This window comes from Salvelinus namaycush, chromosome 24, assembly GCF_016432855.1.
Source record: "Salvelinus namaycush isolate Seneca chromosome 24, SaNama_1.0, whole genome shotgun sequence".
NCBI lineage: Eukaryota > Metazoa > Chordata > Actinopteri > Salmoniformes > Salmonidae > Salvelinus > Salvelinus namaycush.
The window spans coordinates 21,623,136-21,647,807 of NC_052330.1; the positions used below are offsets into that span (position 1 = coordinate 21,623,136).

Here is a 24,672-nt window from a genome sequence, read left to right on the forward strand (position 1 = left end):
CACCCACACAGACACACACACACACACACACACCCACACACACACAGGCATACTCACACACAGACACACACACAGTCATACACACACGCACACAGACACAGTCAAACACACACACACACAGTCATACACGCACACCCACACAGACACAGTCGTACACACACACACACACATACACACACCCACACAGACACAGTCACACACATGCACTCACAGATACACATACACTCATACACGTATATACACAAACAAATACACTGATTTAACCCACACCCACAGGAATAAACGCTCATTAACACACACACACACACAAATAAACGCTCATTAACACACACACACAGGAATAAACGCTCATTAACATACACACACACAAATAAACGCTCATTAACACACACACACACAAATAAACGCTCATTAACACACACACACAGGAATAAACACTCATTAACACACACACACACACACACACACACACACACACACACACACACACACACACACACACACACACACACACACACACACACACACACACACACACACACACACACACACACACATATACTAGGCATACATGTTCACTAAGGGTTCTAAAATGTATGGATGTGTGTTTAATAACTGTATTACACTGCTAGAGCTGGCTGCACTATAGAACATATGGGATCCTCACTGCTGCTTTACATTGGGGCCATGTGGGAACAGGTGTGTGTGTGAGAGTGATATGACAGGTACAGCCTTCTGTCGACCATCACAGGCATACACACACACACACACACACACTGTCTTTTCCTATTTTCTTTGTTTTGCCCGTCTTGTTGTAAGCTTCTATACTCCCATTCTGGAGTTACAGCCATCGTTCTTGGTTGTAGCATTGCAGGAATCTTGCAGTGCAGAATGCTTCTAGAAGGTTCCATGGCTGCAGGCTTCTGGAATGTTCTCACACTCGGCACTCCAGACAGTGACAGCAGATTGGATCCTAAAGTAAAGGTTGTTAACCTTAGGTCTGTGTCTATTATCTAGCTAGTCTGTGTCCCAAAAGCCATTCCATTCCTGTGTGGTTTTGTTTCAGGATGCCTTCCTTACTAAGCCATACTTAGCTATGTCCCCAATTGAAATTGTTTATGCCGTTAAGTACAGTTAATTCCCAAACTCACTGAAGCATTCCTGACTGGGGCCAGGAACACCAAAGGGATTGTTTGGGACTGCCTCGGGGAATGATTGTGTTGTTGGAGCCAGTTGATTCTCAAATAAATCATCCTATGATCCCCTGACTCTGTTTTAACTAGATGGAGCATTGTTATCTTGAGGTATGGGAACGTTTTAGCCCTTCCTTTATCCCCTGGTGTTTGTAGCATATCTCTCCTGAACATCTCTCTCTCTCCCTATCTCTACATCTCTCTGTCTCCCTATCTACATCTCTCTCTCTCCCTATCTCTACATCTCTCTCTCTCCCTATCTCTACATTTCTCTCTCTCCCTATCTCTACATCTCTCTCTCTCTCCCTATCTCTACATCTCTCTCTCCCTATCTCTACATCTCTCTGTCTCCCTATCTACATCTCTCTCTCTCCCTATCTCTACATCTCTCTCTCTCCCTATCTCTACATTTCTCTCTCTCCCTATCTCTACATCTCTCTCTCTCTCCCTATCTCTACATCTCTCTCTCCCTATCTCTACATCTCTCTCTCTCCCTATCTCTACATCTCTCCATCCATCAATCTCCCTCTTTCTCTCTCTCTCCCTCTATTCTTATATTAGTGTGTCTCTTTCTAACTCTGCTAACCCTCTACAGCCCTATCAGAGACTGGAACCCTTTACGCCAGAGTCTCTCTCAGCAAACAAACCACTGCTGCATGTTAAATTTTACTCCTGTGTTGCTTTCAGTTACCATTACTTTGCGATTCTGTGGCACATTTCTGGACCCAACATGGCTAGCCCAAAGTCTGGCAATCTGACCTTTGACCCCAGCCAGAGACCAACTGGCGAAGAGGCTGAATAGTGGAGGTGTTAATTTTCTCTTACGAGCCACTAAGCTCCAGAACCCAGGGGTTGGGTTGTTGCTGGCTGGGGAAGGATCGGCAGGGCATTGGGCCTTGTGGATCCATCCTGGTTCACTTTTACGTCTGTGTCGTGGTATGGAGTAATGTTTAACTTGAGTAGACAGTGATGCACATTGTTTAGATAGCTCTCAGGGCCTTGCCTTGGCAAAGCTAGAGAACAGTTTTTGGGAAGGTGGGAATGTTTGTTGCGAAGACTGGGATTTGGTGATGAATTTTCCATAGTTTGTGTAGATGTTATGTGTCATGGTCCTTGTTTTCTTGTATGAAATGGGCAGCTGATGGAATGGGCTATTACAATCTATTTGTTTCAATGACCACATGTTATCTTTATCTTTATTAATGCATAAACATGTCAGCTACACATGGCTAGCTAATGAGAAAAATAACTGTAAGGTCTTCAATGGTGATGGAGGGAATAGCAGCAGTTTTACGGGCTCCTGACCAACTGTGCTACAGTATTATGTGTATTTTTTGTACAGATTTGAACTTTCTTTCTACATAACGTTTCCGCCCTCATTTCCTATGGCCGAAAATGGTTTCTGGACATTAGAACAGCTATCACGACCCTCCATTTGCTATCACGACCCTCCAATCACGACCCTTATCAACCTGATCTGAAGAACTGTAATATCCTATGTTTCTCCTATGAGTTGTGGCTGAACAAGGACATGGAAAATATCAATCTAACTGGTGTTTCTATACATCAGCAGGACAGAACGACAGCTCAGGGGAGGGTGTGTGTGTCTCTTTGTTAACATCAGCTGGAGGTTCTGCTCGCCTGAGTTAGAATACCTTATGATAAGTTGTAGACCACACTCACTGAACAAAAATATAAACGCAACATGTAAAGTGTTGGTCCCATGTTTCATGACCTGAAATATAATATCCCAGAAATGTTCCATACACAAAAAGCTTGTTTCTCTCAATTTCTTTGCAAAAATGTGTTTACATCCCTGTTAGTGAGCATTTCTCCTTTGTCAAGATAATCCATCCACCTGACAGGTGTGGCATATCAAGAAGCTGATTAAACAGCATGATCATTACACAGGTGCACCTTTTAAACAACATGATCATTACCCAGGTGCACCTTGTGCTGGGGACAATAAAAGGCCACTCTAAAATGTGCAGTTTTGTCACATAACACAATGCCACTCATGTCTCAAGTTTTGAGGGAGCATTCCATTAGCATGCTGACTGCAGAATTGTACACCGGAGCTGTTCCCAGAGAATGTAATGTTAATTTATCTACCATAAGCTGCCTCCAATGTTGTTTTTGATCATTTGGCAGTACGTCCAATCAGCTTCACAACTGCAGACCACGTGTAACAATGCCATCCCAGACCTCCACATCCAGCTTCTTCACCTGCGAGATCATCTGAGACCAGCCACCCGGACAGCTGATGAAACTGTGGGTTTGCACAACCAAAGAAGTTCTGTACAAACTGTCAGCTCATCTGCGTGCTCGTTGTCCTCACCAGGGTCTTGACCTGACTGCAGTTCAACGTCGTAACCAACTTCAGTGGGCAAATGCTCATCTTTTAATGGCCTCTGGCTGGTGAAGTGTGCTCTTCAATCAATCAATCAAATATATTTATAAAGCTCTTTTTATATCAGCCAATGTCATAAAGTGCTATACAGAAACCCAGCCTAAAACCCCAAACAGCAAGCAATGCAGATGTAGAAGCTAGAGATCGACCGATTATGATTTTTCAACGCCGATAACGATACCGATTATTGGAGGACCAAAAAAAAAACGTTACGTATTTTATCTAACGGGTGGCATCCCTAAGTCTAAATATTGCTGTTACATTGTACAACCTTCAATGTTATGTCATAATTATGTACAATTCTGGCAAATTAATTACGGTCTTTGTTAGGAATAAATGGACTTCACACAGTTCGCAACGAGCCAGGCGGCCCAAACTGCTGCATATACCCCAAGAGAAGTGACACAATTTCCCTAATTATAAGAAATTCATGTTAGCAGGCAATATTAACTAAATATGCAGGTTTTAAAATATATACGTGTGTATTGATTTTAAAGAAAGGCATTGATGTTTATGGTTAGGTTTGGGGCAACGACAGTGCTAAATCATCACCCTTTTGGCGAAGTAGGCCGTGATTCGATGAGAAATTAACACGCACCGCATCGATTATTTGCAACGCAGGACACGCTAGATAAACTAGTAATATCATCAACCATGTGTAGTTAACTAGTGATTATGTGAAGATCGATTGTTTTTTATAAGTTTAATGCTAGCTAGCAACTTACCTTGGCTTCTTGCTGCCCTCGCGTAACAGGTAGTCAGCCTGCCACGCAGGCTCCTCGTGGAGTGCAATGTAAGGCAGGTGGTTAGAGTGTTGGACTAGTAACCGGAAGGTTGCAAAAATGAATCCCTGAGCTGACAAGGTAAAAATCTGTCGTTCTGCCCCTGAACAAGGCAGTTAACCCACCATTCCTAGGCCGTCATTGAAAAAGAATGTGTTCTTAAATGGCCTGCCTAGTTAAATAAAGGTGTAAAAAAAAAAACGGCCAAATCGGTGTCCATAAATACCGATTTCCGATTGTTATGAAATCTTGAAATCGGCCCTAATTAATCGGCCATTCCGATTAATCGGTCGACCTCTAGTAGAAGCACGGTGGCTACGAAAAACTCCCTAGAAAGGCAGAAACCTAGGAAGAAACCTAGAGAGGAACCAGGCTCTGAGGGGTGGCCAGTCCTCTTCTGGCTGTGCCGGGTGGAGATTATAACAGTACATGGCCAAGATGTCAAATGTTCACAGATGACCAGAAGGGTCAAATAATAATAACCACAGTGGTTGTACAGGGTGCAACAGGTCAGCACCTCAGGAGTAAATGTCAGTTGGCCTTTCATAGCCGATCATTCAGAGTTAGAGACAGCAGGTGCGGTAGAGAGAGAGTCGAAAAACAGCAGGTCCGGGACAAGGTAGCACGTCCGGTGAACAGGTCAGGGTTGCAATAGCCACAGGCAGAACAGTTGAAACTGGAGCAGCAGCACGACCAGGTGGACTGGGGACAGCAAGGAGTCATCAGGCCAGGTAGTCCTGAAGCATGGTCCTAGGGCTCAGGTCCTCCGAGAGAAGAGAAAATAGAAAGAGAGAGAGAGAGAAAATTAGAGGGAGCATACTTAAATTCACACAGGACACTGGATGAGACAGGAGAAATACTCAGATATAACAGACTGACCGTAGCCCCCCGACACATAAACTATTTCAGCATAATTACTGAAGGCTGCGACAGGAGGGGTCAGGAGACATTGTGGCCATGTCCGACGATACCCCCGGACTGGGCCAACCAGGCATTATATAACCCCACCAACTTTGCCAAAGCACAGCCCCCACACCAATAGAGGGATATCTTCAACCACCAACACGGTACGAACCCGAGGGGGGCGCCAACCCGGACAGGAAAATCACGTCAGAGCACCAGTAAGCCAGTGACTCAGCCCCCGTAATAGGGTTAGAGGCAGAGAATCCCAGTGGAGAGAGGGGAACCGGCCAGGCAGAGACAGCAAGGGCGGTTCGTTGCTCCAGTGCCTTTCCGTTCACTTTAACACCCCTGGGCCAGACTACACTCAATCATAGGACCGACTGAAGAGATGAGTCTTCAATAAAGACTTAAAGGTCGAGACACAGTCTGCATCTCTCACATGGATAGCCAGACCATTCCATAAAAATGTTGCTTTATAGGAGAAAGCCCTGCCTCCAGCTGTTTGCTTAGAAATTCTAGGGACAATAAGGAGGCCTGTGTCTTGTGACCGTAGCGTTCGTGTAGGTATGTTCACAGATTCATTCTGTATAGATTCAACTGTACTGGGCAGAGGGAAGACGTCATCTGATGTCAAAGTTGTGAACAGAGTGCCCCATGGTGGCGGTGGGGTTAGGGTATGGGCAGGAATAACCTACGGACAACAAACACAATAGCATTTTAGCAATGGCAATTTGAATGCACAGAGTTCTTGAGGCCCATTGTTGTACCATTCGTCCACTGCCATTATCTCATGTTTTAGCATGGTAATGCACGGCCCCATGTCGCAAGGATCTGTACACAACTCCTGGAAGCTGAAAATGTCCACGTTCTTTCATGGCCTGCATACTCACCAGACACGTCACCCATTGAGCATGTGTGGGTTGCTCTGGATCGACGTGTACGAAAGCGTGTTCCAGTTCCCGCCAAAATCCAGCAACTTCGCACAGCCATTGAAGAGGAGTGGGACAACATTCCACGGGCCACAATTAACAGCCTGATCAACTCTATGCGAAGGAGATGGTGGTCACTCCAGATACTAACTTTTTTTCTGATCCACACCACTACTCTTTATTCCCAGTCATGTGAAATCCATAGATTAGGACCTAATTAATTAATTTCAATTGACTGATTTCCTTACTGTAACTGTAACTCAGTAAAATCTTTGAAATTGTGGCATGTTGTGTTTGTGTTTGTTCAGTGTATTTACCAAGAGAGTTTTCATACATATTTTTCATAGCAAACAAGAAAATGCTCACCCAGAGGCAGTGCTTCTAGTGGCAATTGTAGATCACCTTTACTCCACACACATACACATACAAAGCTCTCCCTCACCCTCCACTTGGCAAATCTGACCATAACTCTATCCTCCTGATTCCTGCTTACAAGCAAAAACTCAAACAGGAAGTACCAGTGACACGCTCAATACAGAAGTGGTCTGATGAAGTGAATGTTAAGCTACTGGACTGTTTCACTAGCACAAACTGGAATATGTTGCGGGATTCATCTGATGGCATTGAGGAATTTACCATATCAGTCACCGGCTTCATTTATAAGTGCATCGACCACGTCGTCCCCACAGTGACCCAACCAGAAGCCATGGATTACAGGCAACATTGGCACTGAGCTAAAGAGCTGCCGCTTTCCAGGAGCAAGTCACTTATCCGGACGCTTATAAGAAATCCTGCTACGCCCTCCGACAAACCATCAAACTGGCAAAGCGAGCCTCCCGAGTGGCGCAGCGGTCTAAGGCGCTGCGTTGCAGTGCTGAGGCGCCACTACAGCCTCGGGTTCGATCCCAGGCGGTGTCAAAGCCGGCCGTGACCAGGAGCCCCATAGGGGGGCGCACAATTGTCCGGGTTAGGGGAGGGTTTGCCTGGGGGGATTTCCTTGGCTCAACATGCGCAAGCGACTCCTTGTGGCAGGCCCGGCGCCAGCATGCTGACATCCGTCGATAGTTGAACGGTGTTTCCTCTGACACATTGGTGCGGAAGCAGCACGGCTTGGCGGATCATGTTTCGGAGGACGCATGACTTGACCTTTGCCTCTCCCAAGCCCATTGGGGAGTTGCAGCGTGAAAAGGTAGTAAAGTTCACTCAAAAAATCTGATGAAACAGGCAAAGCGTCAATATAGGATTGAATCCTACTACACCGGCTCTGATGCTTGTTGGATGTGGCAGGGCTTGCAAATTATCAAGGATTACTAAGGGAAACCCAGCCATGAGCTGTCCAGTGATGCGAGTCTACCAGACAAGCGAAATACCTTCTATGCTCGCTTCGAGGCAAGCAACACTGAGCACCAGCTGTTCCGGACGACTGTGTGATCAAGCTCTCCATAGCCGATGTGAGTAAGACCTTTAAATAGGTTAACATTCACAAGGCCGCGGGGCCAGACGGAATACCAGGACGCGTACTCAGAGCATGCGCTGATCAACTGGCAAGTGCCTTCACTGACATTTTCAACCTCTCCCTGGCCCAGACTGTAATACCTACATGTTGCAAGCAGACCACCATAATCCCTGTGCCCAAGAACTCCAAGATAACCTGTCTAAATGACTATCGCTCCATAGCACTCACAAATTCTTTGAAAGTCATGGCTCATATCAACACCATCATCCCAGACACCATGGACCCACTCCAATTCGCATACCACCCCAACAAATCCACAGATGACACAAACTCTACTGTACTTCACCCTGCCCTTTCCCACCTGGACAAAAGGAACACCTACGTGAGAAAGCTGTTCATTGACAACAGCTCAACATTCAACACCATAGTGCCTTCCAACTTCATCACTAAACTAAGGACCCTGGGATTAAACACCTCCCTCTGCAACTGGATGCTGGACTTCCTGACGGGCCACCCCCAGGTGGTGACAGTAGGCAACAACACATCTGCCACGCTGACCCTCAACACGGGGCCCCTCAGGGGTGCGTGCTTAGTCCCCTCCTCTGCTCCCTGTTCACCCACGACTGCGTTGCCCGCACGACTCCAACACCATCATTACATTTTCTGATAACACGACGGTAGGTCTGATCCCCGACGACAATGAGACAGCTTACAAGGAGGAGGTCAGAGACCTAGCAGTGTAGTGCCAGGACAACAACCTTTCACTCAACTTCAGCAAGAGAAAGGAGCTGATAATGGACTACAGGAAATGGAGGCCCGAGCACGCTCCTATTCACATCGAGGCTGTAGTGGAGTGGGTCAAGAGCTTTTTCTTCTTTGGGTGTCCACATCACTAAGGACTTATCATGGTCCAAACACACAAACACAGTCGTGAAGAGGGCACGACAATGTCTCCTCCTCCTCAAGGGGCTGAAAAGATTTGGCATGGGCCCTCAGAACCTCAAAAAGTTATACAGCTGCACCATTGAGAGCATCTTGACTGGCTGCATCACCGCTTAGTATGGCAACTTCTTGGCATTCGATCCATCCAGGACCTCTATACCAGGCAGTGTCAGAGGAAGACCCAAAAAACTGTCAAAGACTCCAGCTACCCAAGTCATAGATTCTTCTCTCTGCTACCGCACAGCAAGCGGTACTAGAGTGCCAAGTCTTGGACAAAAAGGCTCCTGAACAGCTTTTACCCTCAAGACATAAGACAGCTGAACAGTTCATCAAATGGTTACCTGGACTATTTGCATTGACCCCCTTTTTTTGCACTGGCATTGTTGCACTGGCTCTATGCACACTCACTGGACTGACACATACTACACTGACATTGTTGCACTGACTCTATGCACACTCACTGGACTGACACATACTACACTGACATTGTTGCACTGGCTCTATGCACACTCACTGGACTGACACATTCTACACTGGCATTGTTGCACTGACTCTATGCACACTCACTGGACTGACACATACTACACTGACATTGTTGCACTGACTCTATGCACACTCACTGGACTGACACATTCTACACTGGCATTGTTGCACTGACTCTATGCACACTCACTGGACTGACACATTCTACACTGACACTCCAAAGCACACTCATATACATATGCTCACACACACAAAAGACACACACATGCATATTGACGCCACACACTAACACATACACACTTTCACACTTCACATACACTGCTGCTACTCTGTTTATTATCTCTCCTGATTGCCTAGTCCCTTTTACCCCTACCTGCATGTACATTTTACCTAAATTCCCTCAAATGACTGCCTCGCCTGGTTCACTAACTACTTCTCAGATAGAGTTCTGTGTGTCAAATCGGAGGGTCTGTTGTCCGGACCTCTAGCAGTCTCTATGGGGGTGCCACAGGGTTCAATTCTCGGGCCGAATCTTTTCTCTGTATACAGTATATCAATGATGTCGCTCTTGCTGCGGGTTATTCTCTGATCCACCTCTACGCAGACGACACCATTCTGTATACATCTGGCCCTTCTTTGGACACTGTGTTAACCTGTCTAGCCCCGGGGTTCCGCTAGCGGAACTCCTCCCACATTCCACTGAAAAGGCAGAGCGCGAAATTCAAAAAATATTTTTGAGAAATATTTAACTTTCACACATTAACAAGTCCAATACAGCAAATGAAAGATAAACATCTTGTGAATCCAGTCAACATGTCCGATTTTTAAAATGTTTTACAGCGAAAACACCACGTATATTTATGTTAGCTCACCACCAAATACAAAAAAGCACAGACATTTTTCACAGCACAGGTAGCATGCACAAAACCCACCAAACTAACCAAACTAACCAAGAAACAACTTCATCAGATGACAGTCTTATAACATGTTACACAATAAATCTATGTTTTGTTCGAAAAATGTGCATATTTGAGGTATAAATCAGTTTTACATTGCAGCTACCATCACAGCTACCATCAGAAATAGCACCGAAGCAGCCAGAGTAATTATAGAGACCAACGTGAAATACCTAAATACTCATCATAAAACATTTCTGAAAAATGCATGGTGTACAGCAAATGAAAGACAAACATCTTGTGAATCCAGCCAATATTTCCGATTTTTTAAGTGTTTTACAGCGAAAACACAATATAGCATACTTACTACAATAGCCTACCACACAACCGCATTCATTCATTCAAGGCACGTTAGCGATAGTGATAGGCACGTTAGCGATAGCGAATAAACCAGCAAAAGATATTAATTTTTTCACTAACCTTCATAAACTTCATCAGATGACAGTCCTATAACATCATATTACACAATACATATATGGTTTGTTCGAAAATGTGCATATTTAGAGCTGAAATCCGTGGTTATACATTCTGAAAACTTAGCATCTTTTTCCCAGAATGTCCGGATATTTTTCTGACACTCACCTATTCTGACCAAATAACTATTCATAAACTTTACTAAAAAATACATGTTGTATAGGAAATGATAGATACACTAGTTCTTAATGCAATCGCCGTGTTAGAATTCTAAAAAGAACTTCATTACGACATGCAGCTTACGTTATTGCGAGAGAGCGCCCAAAATCTGGGCGCAAACTAAAAGTAAACATGTTCGACAGATATATGAAATAACATCAGAAATGGGTCCTACTTTTGATGATCTTCCATCAGAATGTTGTACAAGTGGTCCTTTGTCCAGAACAATCGTTGTTTGGTTTTAGAATGGCATTTTTCCCTCTCGAATGAGCAAGCAAAACTAGCCAAGTGGCGCTAAGCTCTCCTTCGTCACCAAACGCAAAGAACGCAACACGCCTAAACTCCCGAAAAAATTTCAATAATCTAATAAAACTATATTGAAAAAACATACTTTACGATGATATTTCCACATTTATCAAATAAAATCAAAGCCGGAGATATAAGACGTCTATAACGAATGCTTTTCAGAAGCCAATACTGGTGACCTTTATGCGCTTCCTGAACAAAGGAATTCTGGGGTCATGTCATTCCAAGCTCTATCTTTTGACCATAGAAATACCTAGAAACCCCATTTCACCTCTCACAGCCTATTGACATCTAGTGGAAGGCGTATGAAGTGCATGTATACTAATAGATATCAAGCACATTTATAGGCAGGCCCTGGAACAGAGCCTCGATTTCAGATTTTTCACTTTCTGACAGGAAGTTTGCTGCAAAATGAGTTCTGTTTTACTCACAGATATAATTCAAACGGTTTTAGAAACTTGAGAGTGTTTTCTATCCAATAGTAATAATAATATGCATATTGTACGAGCAAGAATAGAGTACGAGGCCGTTTAAATTGGGCACGATTTTTCCCCAAAGTGAAAATAGCGCCCTCTATCCTCAACAGGTTAACAAACCTTCAAACGAGCTTCAATGCCATACAACACTCCTTCCGTGGCCTCCAACTGCTCTTAAATGCTAGTAAAACTAAATGCATGCTCTTCCACCGATCGCTGCCCACACCCTCCCACCCGACTAGCATAACTACTCTGGATGGTTCTGACCGAGAATATGTGAACAACTATAAATACCTAGGTGTCTGGCTAGACTGTAAACTCTCCTTCCAGACTCATATTAAGCATCTTCAATCCAAAGTTATATCTAGTATCGGCTTCCTATTTCGCAACAAAGCATCCTTCACTCATGCTACCAAACATAACCTTGTTAAACTGACTATCCTGCCGATCCTTGACTTCGGCGATGTAATTTACAAAATAGCCTCCAATACCCTACTCAATAAATTGGACGCAGTCTATCACAGTGCCATCCGTTTTGTCACCAAAGCCCCATATACTACCCACCATGCTCTCGTTGGCTGGTCCTCGCTACATATTCATAGCCAAACCCACTGGCTCCAGGTCATCTATAAGTCTTTGCTAGGTAAAGCCCCGCCTTATCTCACAGCAAGTATATTTCACTGGTCGTCCCCAAAGCCAACACCTCCTTTGGCCGCCTTTACTTCCAGTACTCTGCTGCCAATTTCTGGAACGAATTGCAAAAATCACTGAAGCTGGAGACTTATATCTCCCTCACTAACTTCAAGCATCAGCTGTCAGAGCAGTTTACCGATCGCTGCAGCTGTACACAGCCCGTCTGTAAATAGCCCATCCAACCAACTACCTACCTCATCCCCATATTTGTTTTTTGTTTTTTTCTGCTCTTTTGCACACCAGTATTTCTCCTTGCACATCCTCATCTGCATATCTATCACTCCAGTGTTTAATTGCTAATTTGTAATTACTTCGCCACTATGACCTATTTATTGCCTTACCTCCTTACTTCATTTGCGCACACTGTATACAGATTTCTATTGCGTTATTGACTGTACATTTGTTTATCCCATGTGTAACTCTGTGTTGTTGGTTTTGTCGCACTGCTTTGCTTTATCTTGGCCAGGTCGCAGTTGTAAATGAGAACTTGTTCTCAACTGGCCTACCTGTTAAATAAAGGATAAATAAAATAAATGACTTAAATGTAAATGTAAATAAATAGAAAACTATCTTGCAGCCCTGAACATTGACTCAGTACCGGTACTCCTTGTATATAGCCTCGTTATTGTTATTTTATTATGCTACTATTTCCTTTTTTTTGGCTAATATTTTCTTTTTTTAAACTCTGTATTGTTGGGAAAGGGCTTGTAAGTAAGCAGTTCACGGTAAAGTCTACACCTGTTTTAGTCGGCGCATGTGACACGTTTTTACATTTGATTTGAACTTCTATGGTAGGGCACCTTAATCTGCTGTTCAGCCAGTAGCACGCCCCTGTATCCCATGATACACTAATCCCATTAACCCTTGGCCACACACACACACACACACGCACACACACACACACACGCACGGAAAGAGAGAGAGAGACACACACTCACCTCTCTGTAACCCCTGGCTGTGGGTCAGAGTTGAAGGTGTTACCTAAGGGTCAAAGAACATCAACCTTTCCTGCTGTGTGAACCCTAGCCCTTCTCCCCCTTCCTCCCCCTTCTCCCCCTTACTCCCCCTTCCTCCCCCTTCTCCCCCTTCTCCCCCTTCATCTCCCCTTCTTCAATCGCTGTTGTCCATGTACCATATGTATCAGGTTTGGGCTTAATTCAGAATTTGGGAATTGACTCCCATACAATTTGTGAGTTGACATTTGAATTGAATTGGCCACACCCGACAGGATGTAGCGTTTGAATTTGAGTTTGAGAGACAGGAAGTAGAATTGAATTCAGTGCAATTCAAGTAAATTCTACTTAGTAGCTAGGCTTCCATCCAATTGGCAACAGATTTTAATGTGAATATTCTAAAATCTGCATAAAGAAAATATGTACATTTTCCCACCAGTGGTGTTTTTACATCAAACTGACTTGTTGCGGATAAAAAACAATGTGTGATGACATAGTGAACTCAAAATGTACTTTTTCGCTTAAGTTTTCATGTACCAAATCAAAATCTAATGTTCAATATGTTTCCATCACATTTTCAACACTACCTATAGTTTTTCTACAAACTGTTGTGTTAAATAGCAAATGTGCTTACTCTGGTCTTGGCACATGCCTCTAGCCAACAGCTCGCAGTAAACATGATGAGATTATTATGGATAAGGGAGAGAATATTTTTATTTGTCAAATGGCAGTCAAGCATCGATCAACCTGTCACCAGAATAAGACCCTCAATATTTATTGAAACGGAGAATCAAGCTCATACCATGCACTTTCACCACCCCGAGAAATTCATCATCATTTATTTCATCTGTAGCCTAATAAACTACATGGTTTCCTGAGTCACAGTGGGAGGACCACACACCATCACATCGCGTGACTCCAAGTTTACTTACATTTAAAAAAAAAATTTTTTTACATTTTAGTCATTTAGCAGACGCTCTTATCCAGAGCGACTTACAGTAGAGTGCATACATTTTATTACATTTTACATACTGAGACAAGGATATCCCTACCGGCCAAACCCTCCCTAACCCGGACGACGCTATGCCAATTGTGCGTCGCCCCACGGACCTCCCGGTTGCGGCCGGCTGCGACAGAGCCTGGGCGCGAACCCACTCTCCTAGACCACTGCCCCACCCGGGAGGCCTTACTACTTCGAGATGATGGTTATTATATCAGTATTTGCACATAAAGGCGTGTGGATGGAACCGTGGTTAGTAATAGAACATGAGAGTTTCATTTAACCTGACCGTTCACACTTCCAGATACCAACAAATATAGCACCTTTCTCTGGAAACGATGTTCATATCCTCTTTTAACCTTAGTGCTTAATATAGCCAATTATATTTCCACCAACCATTTCATTTGTTTGGCTTCTTTTTGAAGTCCTCAGGGTCAACTTCAGGGTTAAAGTAAATCATTCTGGTAAATGTAGTATTTACCCCATATTGAACAAAGTGATTAATGAAATATAATAACTTAGAATATTCGCATATAGGTTTTGTTTTCCTTGATCATTAAGAGTTTGTCCTCAAAATAAACTGTTTCAACAATATTTTATTTGCATGTTAATAACGACATGTATGATGTTTTATGTACCAGATGTATATTTGTATAGACTACACCTAATATAGAATAGAATAGGCATTTTAATTTTATTGAATTTCACTGAATTCAATTATATTTTCTTTCTTTCATTCAAATTGAAATTGCAATTATGTCTGTATCCTGTTTACTACTTCAATACAAATTCAATTCTAATTCAATAATTTAATTGGAATTTATGAGGCATTCTCAATTAAATTCTGAATTGAGCCCAACCCTGGTATGTATGACCTCTGTAAGTTGGCTCCACTTATTGAATGAAAGAGGCACGATCATCAAAGATGAATTTTTTTAAATTCATCAAAAAAGTTAGCTTATAACAGTGAACCTTTTTTTGTGGGATACACAAGGCAAGTATTGTGGCATACTTTGGTTAAACTATCCCCAATTCAATGGAATTGCAAATCTCTGCATGCACAGTGCATTCTTCCATCACATGTACAGCTGATTCTCAAGATATTGCACACTAATGAGATGCTTTTGAGCCCACTCTACTACACTGAGCCAAGGACTACATGCTTTCTGGTAAGTTTTGAGTGGGGTGAATATATTTTATATGACATACATTCTTTTTAGTTAACTAGTAAATCGTAGCCTACAGCAAAGTGTGTTTAAATATTTTCTAACTTGTTAACAATTTCTGCTAGTTAGTTTTTGCTACCATGTGGGTTTTAGCTTGCTTGAGCCTACTAACTGAGGAGTGCTAATTCACCTGTTTCCGTACATGTTTAATTTTAAAACATTTATCTTACAAAAGAGTTGTTTAATCTAACTGCTTAACTATTTATCTGTACATGGAATTGTATATTTTTTTCCTAATCTTTACAGCAAAATCCCACGGGCACTATCTGATGTGTGGAGACGTTTCACTGCAGCTAATGTAGAAGGAAAAGCTGTGCACATTTGCAAATACTGTGCCAAATCATATGTGCAACAAAGATGCAGAATAATCTGGCCAAGTGCATAAAGTTCCCTCAGCACTCACAACAAGCAACCTCTGACAAAAGTCCATCTACTTCTATTCGAGGTGAAAATTATTAATCAGACAACTTATCGGTAGCAACAGCTCATGGTCCTCCTGGAATCAGAAGTTTTTTTGACTCAATGGAGGAATGTAGTCAGATAAATGCTGATGAATGTCTTGCTTGAGCTGTGTATGCAACTGGTTAACCTCTGATGCTCACAGGCAATGTGTATTCATGTTTGACAGTCTCCTGGAAGGGAAGGAGTCTCTCCAAGAAATGTCCATATCACAGTCTGTCGATATGGACAGCCCCATCAAGAGGATCCTCCTGGATGATGTATTTTGGGAGAGAGTGGTAAGCAGCCTGCAACTCCTGAAACCTATAGCAGTAGCCATTGCACGGATTGAGGGAGACAATGACATCTTGTCTGATGTTCAGACTCTGTTGGCAGATGTGAGAGAATACATTCATACTGCCCTGCCCACTTCACTGTTGCTCTAAGCAGAGGAAACTGCAGTTCTGAAATACATCAAAAAGCGTGAAGACTTCTGCCTGAAGCCCATACACACCACAGTGTACTTGTTGGACCCCAAGTATGCTGGCAAGTGCATCCTGTCTGGTGCAGAGATCAACAAGGCCTATGGTGTCATCACTACTGTGTCTCGCCACCTTGGCCTGGATGAGGGCAAGGTTCTTGGCAGTCTGGCGAGGTACACTTCCAAGCAAGGGCTTTGGGATGGAGATGCAATATGGCAGTTGTGCCAACATATCTCATCAGCCACCTAGTGGAAGGGACTTTGTGGATCTGAGGCTCTTTCTCCTGTTTCCTCTATCATCCTCCAAATCCCACCAACATCAGCCGCCTCAGAGGTGGTCCTTGTTGGTCCTTGTTTAGGAACACACACACCAAAGCACGCAACAGGCTGACCAGTACAAGGGTTGAAAAATTGGTGGCCATCCGGGTAAATTTGAGGCTTTTTAGAGCCTGACAATGAGCCATCCTCAACAAGATTGGAAAGTGACAGCGAAGATGAGGCCTCAGAGTCTGATGTTCAAGAGGTGGACATTGAGGAGGTCCAGGGAGAAGACATGGAAGCTTGAGAGGAAGACAACCAAAGCTTTAGTTTCTAGACTATAATTTTATAGATGTATGTTGAAAATGTTTTTGGGAGATGCGATGGATCATTGGGGATCATTCAATATTCCCTTTCTTTTGTTGTTCAGTGAAATCATCCCATGTAAAGAGTCAGCGCATTTAATTCAAGTTTAATTCGTAACTAAATTGTTTGTTTTATTTCTATTGGAAGGATTTAATCATTTGCCCTTATGTCTACTTATAATACGGTAAAAGGTTTCTGTTTCTGTCTCCATATGGTATGGTAAATGCCCTCATGCTCTACAACATTCGCAGAGTACGACCCTGCCTCACACAGGAAGCGGCGCAGGTCCTAATCCAGGCACTTGTCATCTCCCGTCTGGATTACTGCAACTCGCTGTTGGCTGGGCTCCCTGCCTGTGCTATTAAACCCCTACAACTCATCCAGAACGCCGCAGCCCGTCTGGTGTTCAACCTTCCCAAGTTCTCTCACGTCACCCCGCTCCTCCGCTCTCTCCACTGGCTTCCAGTTGAAGCTCGCATCCGCTACAAGACCATGGTGCTTGCCTACGGAGCTGTGAGGGGAACGGCACCTCCGTACCTTCAGGCTCTGATCAGGCCCTACACCCAAACAAGGGCACTGCGTTCATCCACCTCTGGCCTGCTCGCCTCCCTACCTCTGAGGAAGTACAGTTCCCGCTCAGCCCAGTCAAAACTGTTCGCTGCTCTGGCACCCCAATGGTGGAACAAACTCCCTCACGACGCCAGGTCAGCGGAGTCAATCACCACCTTCCGGAGACACCTGAAACCCCACCTCTTTAAGGAATACCTAGGATAGGATAAAGTAATCCTTCTAACCCCCCCCTCCCCCTTAAAAGAGTTAGATGCACTATTGTAAAGTGGTTGTTCCACTGGATATCATAAGGTGAATGCACCAATTTGTAAGTCGCTCTGGATAAGAGCGTCTGCTAAATGACTTAAATGTAAATGTAAATATATCCAATGCAAAAAACATCTACATTTAAATTGTATTATATTCATTTTCATACATTTCCGTTAATTCCCACGGAAAGTTTCCACCTCTGAATATTCCCCAAAATGTGCTACCCTACTCAAGTGTGAGAGAATGTATACCATAGACGTTTCTATTCCAAACCATAGCATGAAACCATAGAATCCAACCATAGTCTTGTGAATGTAACCAAGGTGTCTAGAGAACTAGATTCGTCTAGAGAAGAACTCCATGGAAGCTCAGTAGATTCCACCGCTCCTGTCGTTGTGGGTGGATGGTAGCTGTCTGTTTTTACGAGCATGTGCCCTGGAAGAAATTAGTTCCAATCCCCGTTGCAAATGAGATACGCACACAGCCCTGAACATGAAGGAATGGGAGGAACTGAAATGTCTGTCTCTCGTTTCCCCACCCTGGGACAACCTCAGATGCCTCTGCACGACCTGCCAATCCAAGCCTCCCTCTGCATTCCTCATTAAGAATGCATTATGCATGTGTGAGTGCATGTGCATGTGTATGTGTGTGTCTGTGTGTGCAGCAGACACACCTGAGGGTGTGTGTGCAGTGCAGCTGTCCCCATATTAATATACTGTTGCAGCTGACAAACTAATGTGCCATAGAGGTGTTATAGGATGTCACGCTGACACTGTATAACACTGACTCAGAGGCCTGGAAGGATACTTGCTGGGGTGTGTGTGTGTTTGCGTGTGTGTGCATGTGATTCTGACACCAGGCCACTGATCAGATAACTAATTGACCAGAGTCCAAACACCACAGCTATCAGAAAGGGTAAACAGGCTATGTCCGAAATCTCGCTTGTCTACTACTTACTTAAACTGCATACCTGTAATTACTAATCATACTACGTACTACTTAGTACACACTGTTTAGTAGAGTATGCAGTATGCCACGGCCGCAACATACTACTTTTGGTGCGTTCAAGACAACTGGGAACTCTGAAACAAAACGAGCTCAAACTGGGGAAAATCGTGACGTCGGTGATCTTCAGGTCGGAGAAGTCGGAGCTCTAGGATGATGCCCAAGTTTCCAACTTGTAACTCCAATTTGGGTGACCGTTCAGAAAAAAGAAGGAAGGGAAGCGCTGCTAAGGTACACAGTAGTAGATCTTTGTAGACAGAAGGTGCTCTTTGGTAAAAGGGGTGAATTGGTCATCAAAAAGAAAGGAGAACCAGGCCACTCTTCATATAATTAATGAAAATGCCTTTAATTGTATAGCATGTTCAATGGAAACAAATATTTTAAAAACTCTGATGTGTTTCGGCTGCATGGCCTTTGTCAGGGAGTATAAAGATGATAATACAATGTCTTCTTTTGAACAGCACTTTCCAATTAACCCTGAGTTGAAGAGGGAGTGGTTACAGAATTCATTGGACAGATGTCTTAACAAAATGCAAACCAAGGCTAGTAGAACCACTAGAAAAGACAAAGTGGTTCTAGCCTTGAATAGGATTGGACAAAGTGGTGAGAGTAGGAGAGCCATACATTTTATAGTACACTAGATCACAGCAATGGACCACGGCAGTCCAAACATAGCAGAGGGCAATAAAGCATTGGATGACTGTTCAATTAGATTTTTTCCAGTCAGAGCACGTTTTTTTCAGACTTCCCTGTTGTCTTGAACGCACCGTCAGATAAGGCTTCGCAAATGATCCGGCAGTTGTGGAAAAAGTACCCAATTGTCATACTTGAGTAAAAGTAAAGATACCTTAATAGAAAATGACTCAAGGAAAAGTGAATGTCACCCAGTAAAATACTATTTGAGTAAAAGTCTGAAAATATTTGATTTAAAATATACTTAAGTATCAAAAGTATATTATATGTTAATTAAGCAAACCAGATGGTACAATTTTCTTGTTTTTTAAATTTACGGATAGCCAGGGGCACATGCCAACACTCAGACATCATTTACAAACGAAGCGTTTGTGTTTTGTGAATCCTTCAGATCAGAGGCAGTGGGGATGACCAAGGATGTTCTCTTGATAAGTGCGTGAATTGGACCAGTTTCCTGTCCTGATAAGCATTTAAAATGTAACGAGTACTTTGGAGTGTCAGGGAAAATGTATGGAGTAAAAAGTACATTATTTTCTGTTGGAATGTAGTGAAGTAAAAGTTGTCAAAAATACAAATAGTAACGTACAGATACCCCAAAAAACTACTTAAGTAATACTTTGAAGTATTTTGACTTAAGTACTTTACACTACTGTGAACCGGAATGGATCATCTGTAACCTTACCCAGTGACCTTTCACTACAGCGAAGTGTTGTTGTTTTGGGCTAACGTTAGCTAAGTAGCTAGCATTTGGAAAGACGTAATTGGAGTAAACTGGAGTTAACTGTAGGCCTAAGCATGTATCAATTGAAGAGTCTCAACTGAAGCTTGAGAGGAATGCAGTGCTGCAGAGGGCTCGTAATGAGGACGACTGGTTACTACTCTGAACTGTATGTAGTGAGCTTTCTGGCGCCCAAAGCTGCAAACGCATCGCCCAAGGGTGTGCCATACATTGTGCAGGAGAAGTCCAGTGGCTACACGACTCCCAGAGTAGCTAGTCTTTTACAAGATTGTCACCAGACTCCATCTTCATCAACCATCTTCCTGACCACCTTTCTCTGATCAAGCATTGAACTGTCCCTTATTCTTTTTGGAGGATGCATGCACTCAAAGACTTGGCCTCTATTGGCTGACCTAGCCAACTATAGCTAAGCTACTCATGACGATGTATTTAGAGTTTGTTTGCTTTTGATGCGCTTTGAGATTGTTATGAAAAGCGCTATAGAAATGAAATCAATTATTATTATACCAAAGATGGTTTATTTAGTTTAGTGGAGCAAAAAGCTCTGATGAAGGCCAAGAGGCCAACATGTAGCTTCAATAAAACACTGATAGTAGCAAGAGCAGCGTGCAGGTGTGAGTGGAATTGTTGAAGGTGTCTATCATAGTCCAAAACGTATACGCATACACACAGCAGTGTTCTAGAATATTGCACTGTTGGCTTTGATACTTTTTGCCAGTGAGTAGAGGTCCTCCCTTCTCTTTACATTTAAGAACAACCCAACTTCCACCTCCCCCTCTCTCAATCTCTCTCTCGCTCTATCTCTCTCTCTCTCCTTGCCTCTGAATGTTGTAGAGGTGATGGGAAGTATAGCGTCTCAGTGTCTCTGGACGCGCTCCGCTCCGAGTGCAGAGTGGAGAAGAAAAGGCCGCTGTCTGGAGCCTGGTCCTGGAGTTGGAGAGTGGGCTGAAAGGAGAGCATAGATCCTCAGTGTGAGGCGGCCTTAAAAGGGACCCTTTGTCCAGAGATGAAACGACTCCACAACTGGCAGATACTGTATAAATGGGCCGTAGCTCACTCATGATGACATTCCCACACTTTATGTAGATGTGAAGGTCGCTCTGTTTTTCTTAGAAAGATAGTGACTGGCCAGGCCGGGCTATTGGTGGTTATTGACGATTGTTGTGGCTGGATATAGATTTCCTTCCTGCCTGTGTGATATTTATTCAGATATTTATTGGTAACCCTTGACTTGAGGTCACTAGCCTGTGGAATCTTAACTCAATAAAATAGATTTTGCTGCCAGTGGATTTGCCATAATACGATTGAACACTATTGGACTGTAGCCCTGAATAAATATCTATACCTCTGTTTCTTCACAGGAGAATCCACATATCTCGATGACCACGGACCCCCAGCTCCCCGTGTAAGACCATCACTACAGCACTCCTTCTTTTTCTTTTTCATTACTCTATCACTTCATCTTTCTCTCCCTCACACTTCCTCTGATCCCTCTCTTTCCACCCTATCCCTCTCCTTGTTTTCTTTTTTTCTTTCACACTCCCTTTTCTTTTCTCCATCTCTCTCTTATGTGCTGCCCTGTGTAAGTGAGTGTGACAGTCCAGTCCATGCAAGATAAGGGTGAGGTTTATGTCTGGAGAAGCTGTGTGTGAACATACTCTAAATACAAAATACTGACAAACACACACACACACACACACACACACACACACACACACACACACACACACACACACACACACACACACACACACACACACACACACACACACACACACACACACACACACACACACACACACACACACACACACACACACACAGACACTGGGCCTTGTGTCTGGCCAGCTGCATCTGTCTGCCTCTATCTCACTTCTATCCCTCTGGCCCTCTCTATCTCTACCCCTTTCTATCAACCCTCATCCACACTTTCTTTGATCCCCTATTTCTACCCTTCTACTTATCACCCTTTTATCTATACTGAACAAAAATATAAACGCAACGTGCAACAATTTCAAAGATTTTACTGAGTTACAGATCATATAAGGAAATCAGTCAATTCAAATAAATACATTAGGCACTACTCTGTGGATTTCACATGACTGGGCAGGGGCACAGCCACGTGGGAGCCAGGCCCACCCATTGGGGAACAAGGCTCAGCCAATCAGAATTTTAAAAAATCCCACAAAAGGGCTTTATTACAGACAGAAATACTCCTCAGTTTCATCAGACGACCTCGCAGGTGAAGAAGCCGGACGTGGAGGTCCTGGGCTGGCGTAGTTACACAGTGTCTGCGATTGTAAGGCCGGTTGGACGTACTTCCAAATTCTTTAAAACAGCGTTGGAGGCAGTTTATGATAGAGAAATAAACATTCAATTCTCTGGCAACAGGTCTGGTGGACATTCCTGCAGTCATCATGCCAATTGCACACATATGTGACATTGTGTTGTGTGACAAAACTGCACATTTTATTTTTGCCAGCACAAGGTGCACCTGTGTAATGATCATGCTGTTTAATCTGCTTCTTGATATGCCACACCTGTCAGGTGGATGGATTATCTTGGCAAAGGAGAAATGCTCACTAACAGGGAGGTAAACAAATTTGTGCCCAAAATTTGAGAGAAATAAGCTTTTTGTGCGCATGGAACATTTCTGGGATCTTTTATTTCAGCTCATGAAACATGGGACCAACACTTTACATGTTGCGTTTATATTTTTGTTTAGTATATATCATTATCTCTTCTCTCTTAGATCCACCTCTCTTTCAGTCTCTTTTTTTCCCTGTCTCACATTCCCCCTTCTCTCTGTGGGTGAGACACATATTTCTGTGGCCTTCGTAAATTAAGTTGGCTAGCTAGCTTTGGCTACGTGTTCAGAGTTTATCTGACGTGTGTGCGCATGTGTTTGTTCACGTGTGTGTGCGCATGTGTCCGTGTGAGGAGTCTGGCCACGTGTCTCTTTGGAGCTGATCTGAAGGTCTGGCTGTCCTAATTAAGCCTGGTAACATCTGGCCAATGTTTATATGTTATTAAGTTGACTTGAAGAGGCCTGTTGAAGTGCATGCTATTAACCCAGGCTAACTTTGAGGTAAAGTACAAGCCAGAGTATTATCTGTCTGAACAGGGGCTGGTCTGAACTGTGGTGTAATAGTCTGAACTGTGGTGTAATGGTCTGAACTGTGGTGTAATGGTCTGAACTGTGGTGAAATGGTCTGAACTGTGGTGGAATGATCTGAAATGTGGTGGAATGGTCTGAACTGTGGTAAGTAGCGCTGAGTTGGGCCAGGAGTTTTTCCTGACCCCTTCACCAAGATGAGCTATATGCGCACACTGACAGGAAAGACTGTTGATGAGAGACCTGGTGCCTGGCTCATACCAATCTTGTTTTTGTAATGCTAGGGTTCAACAGAGAGGATTTTGGTCATCTGGACAGGCTGACTGGTCTCCAAATGGCCAATAGTCAGCCAAAGGCAGCCAGGAACAGCTTGTTTACCACAGAACACAAACACTGTGTACTATTGATGGGTACACATTGTTTTATACGGATCAGATGAGTAAAGGAGGAGGGGTTGCAATTTATGTGAAATCCGAGTTTAACACCTCTGAAATTCTCTCCATTACCAAAGCCAAACATTTTGAATTGCTTGTGGTTAACGTGAACATATATAAGGACTCCCACATCACTGTAGTCAGCTGCTACAGACCGCCCTCGGCTGCTACAGACCGCCCTCGGCTGCTACAGACCGCCCTCGGCTGCTACAGACCGCCCTCGGCTGCTACAGACCGCCCTCTCGGCTGCTACAGACCGCCCTCTCGGCTGCTACAGACCGCCCTCGGCTGCTACAGACCGCCCTCGGCTTCTACAGACCGCCCTCGGCTGCTACAGACCGCCCTCGGCTGCTACAGACCGCCCTCGGCTTCGGGAGACGCACTTAAGTCTCTTTCTGATGTCCTGCACAAATCACCTCTATTGGACATTGTTCTAACGAAGACCCCTCACAAATACACATGGACTGGGATATTCTGTAATGATGTCAGTGGTCACTGTGCAATTGCTTGTGTTAGAAATACAAACATGACCCAAGCCAAACCCCGTTATATTTTTAAAAGACATTTTAGACAGTTTGATGAGGAAGCGTTCTTACTTGATCTGTACCATAATATTGACAGAGTAAGTCTGATTCTCGATGTTGACACTGCCTGGGACTATTTTTATATGAAATTTGTGTCGATTTGTGATAAGCATGCCCCTGTGAAGAAATGTAGAATCAGTGGAAGGGACAATCCCTGGTTTTCAGATAACTTGGCAGAATTAATTAGAAAGAGAAATATCTCTTGGGCTCAAGATAGACATACAAATGCTCCTGTTGACTGGGCCTCCTTCAGAGCGCTAAGAAACAAATGCACAGGGATGATCAGGAAGTCCAAATCAGATGACTATTTAAATGCAGTCACAGAGAACCTAAACAACCCTACCAAGTTCTGGAAGCTAATCAAATCAGTGTCAGGTTCTAATGTAGTCTCTGGCCTTC

General features: G+C 43.7%; 1 protein-coding gene across 2 annotated transcripts in view; it reads left to right on the plus strand.

Annotated features, from left to right (window-relative positions):
- LOC120019079 (uronyl 2-sulfotransferase-like) overlaps positions 1–24,672 on the plus strand; it is a 129,027-nt gene that overhangs the window by 77,280 nt on the left and 27,075 nt on the right. For both annotated transcript variants that reach the window (XM_038962318.1, XM_038962319.1), the window contains exon 2: positions 21,502–21,545. In XM_038962318.1, coding sequence (XP_038818246.1) covers positions 21,502–21,545 — 44 coding nt within the window. The remainder of the gene's footprint in view (positions 1–21,501; positions 21,546–24,672) is intronic.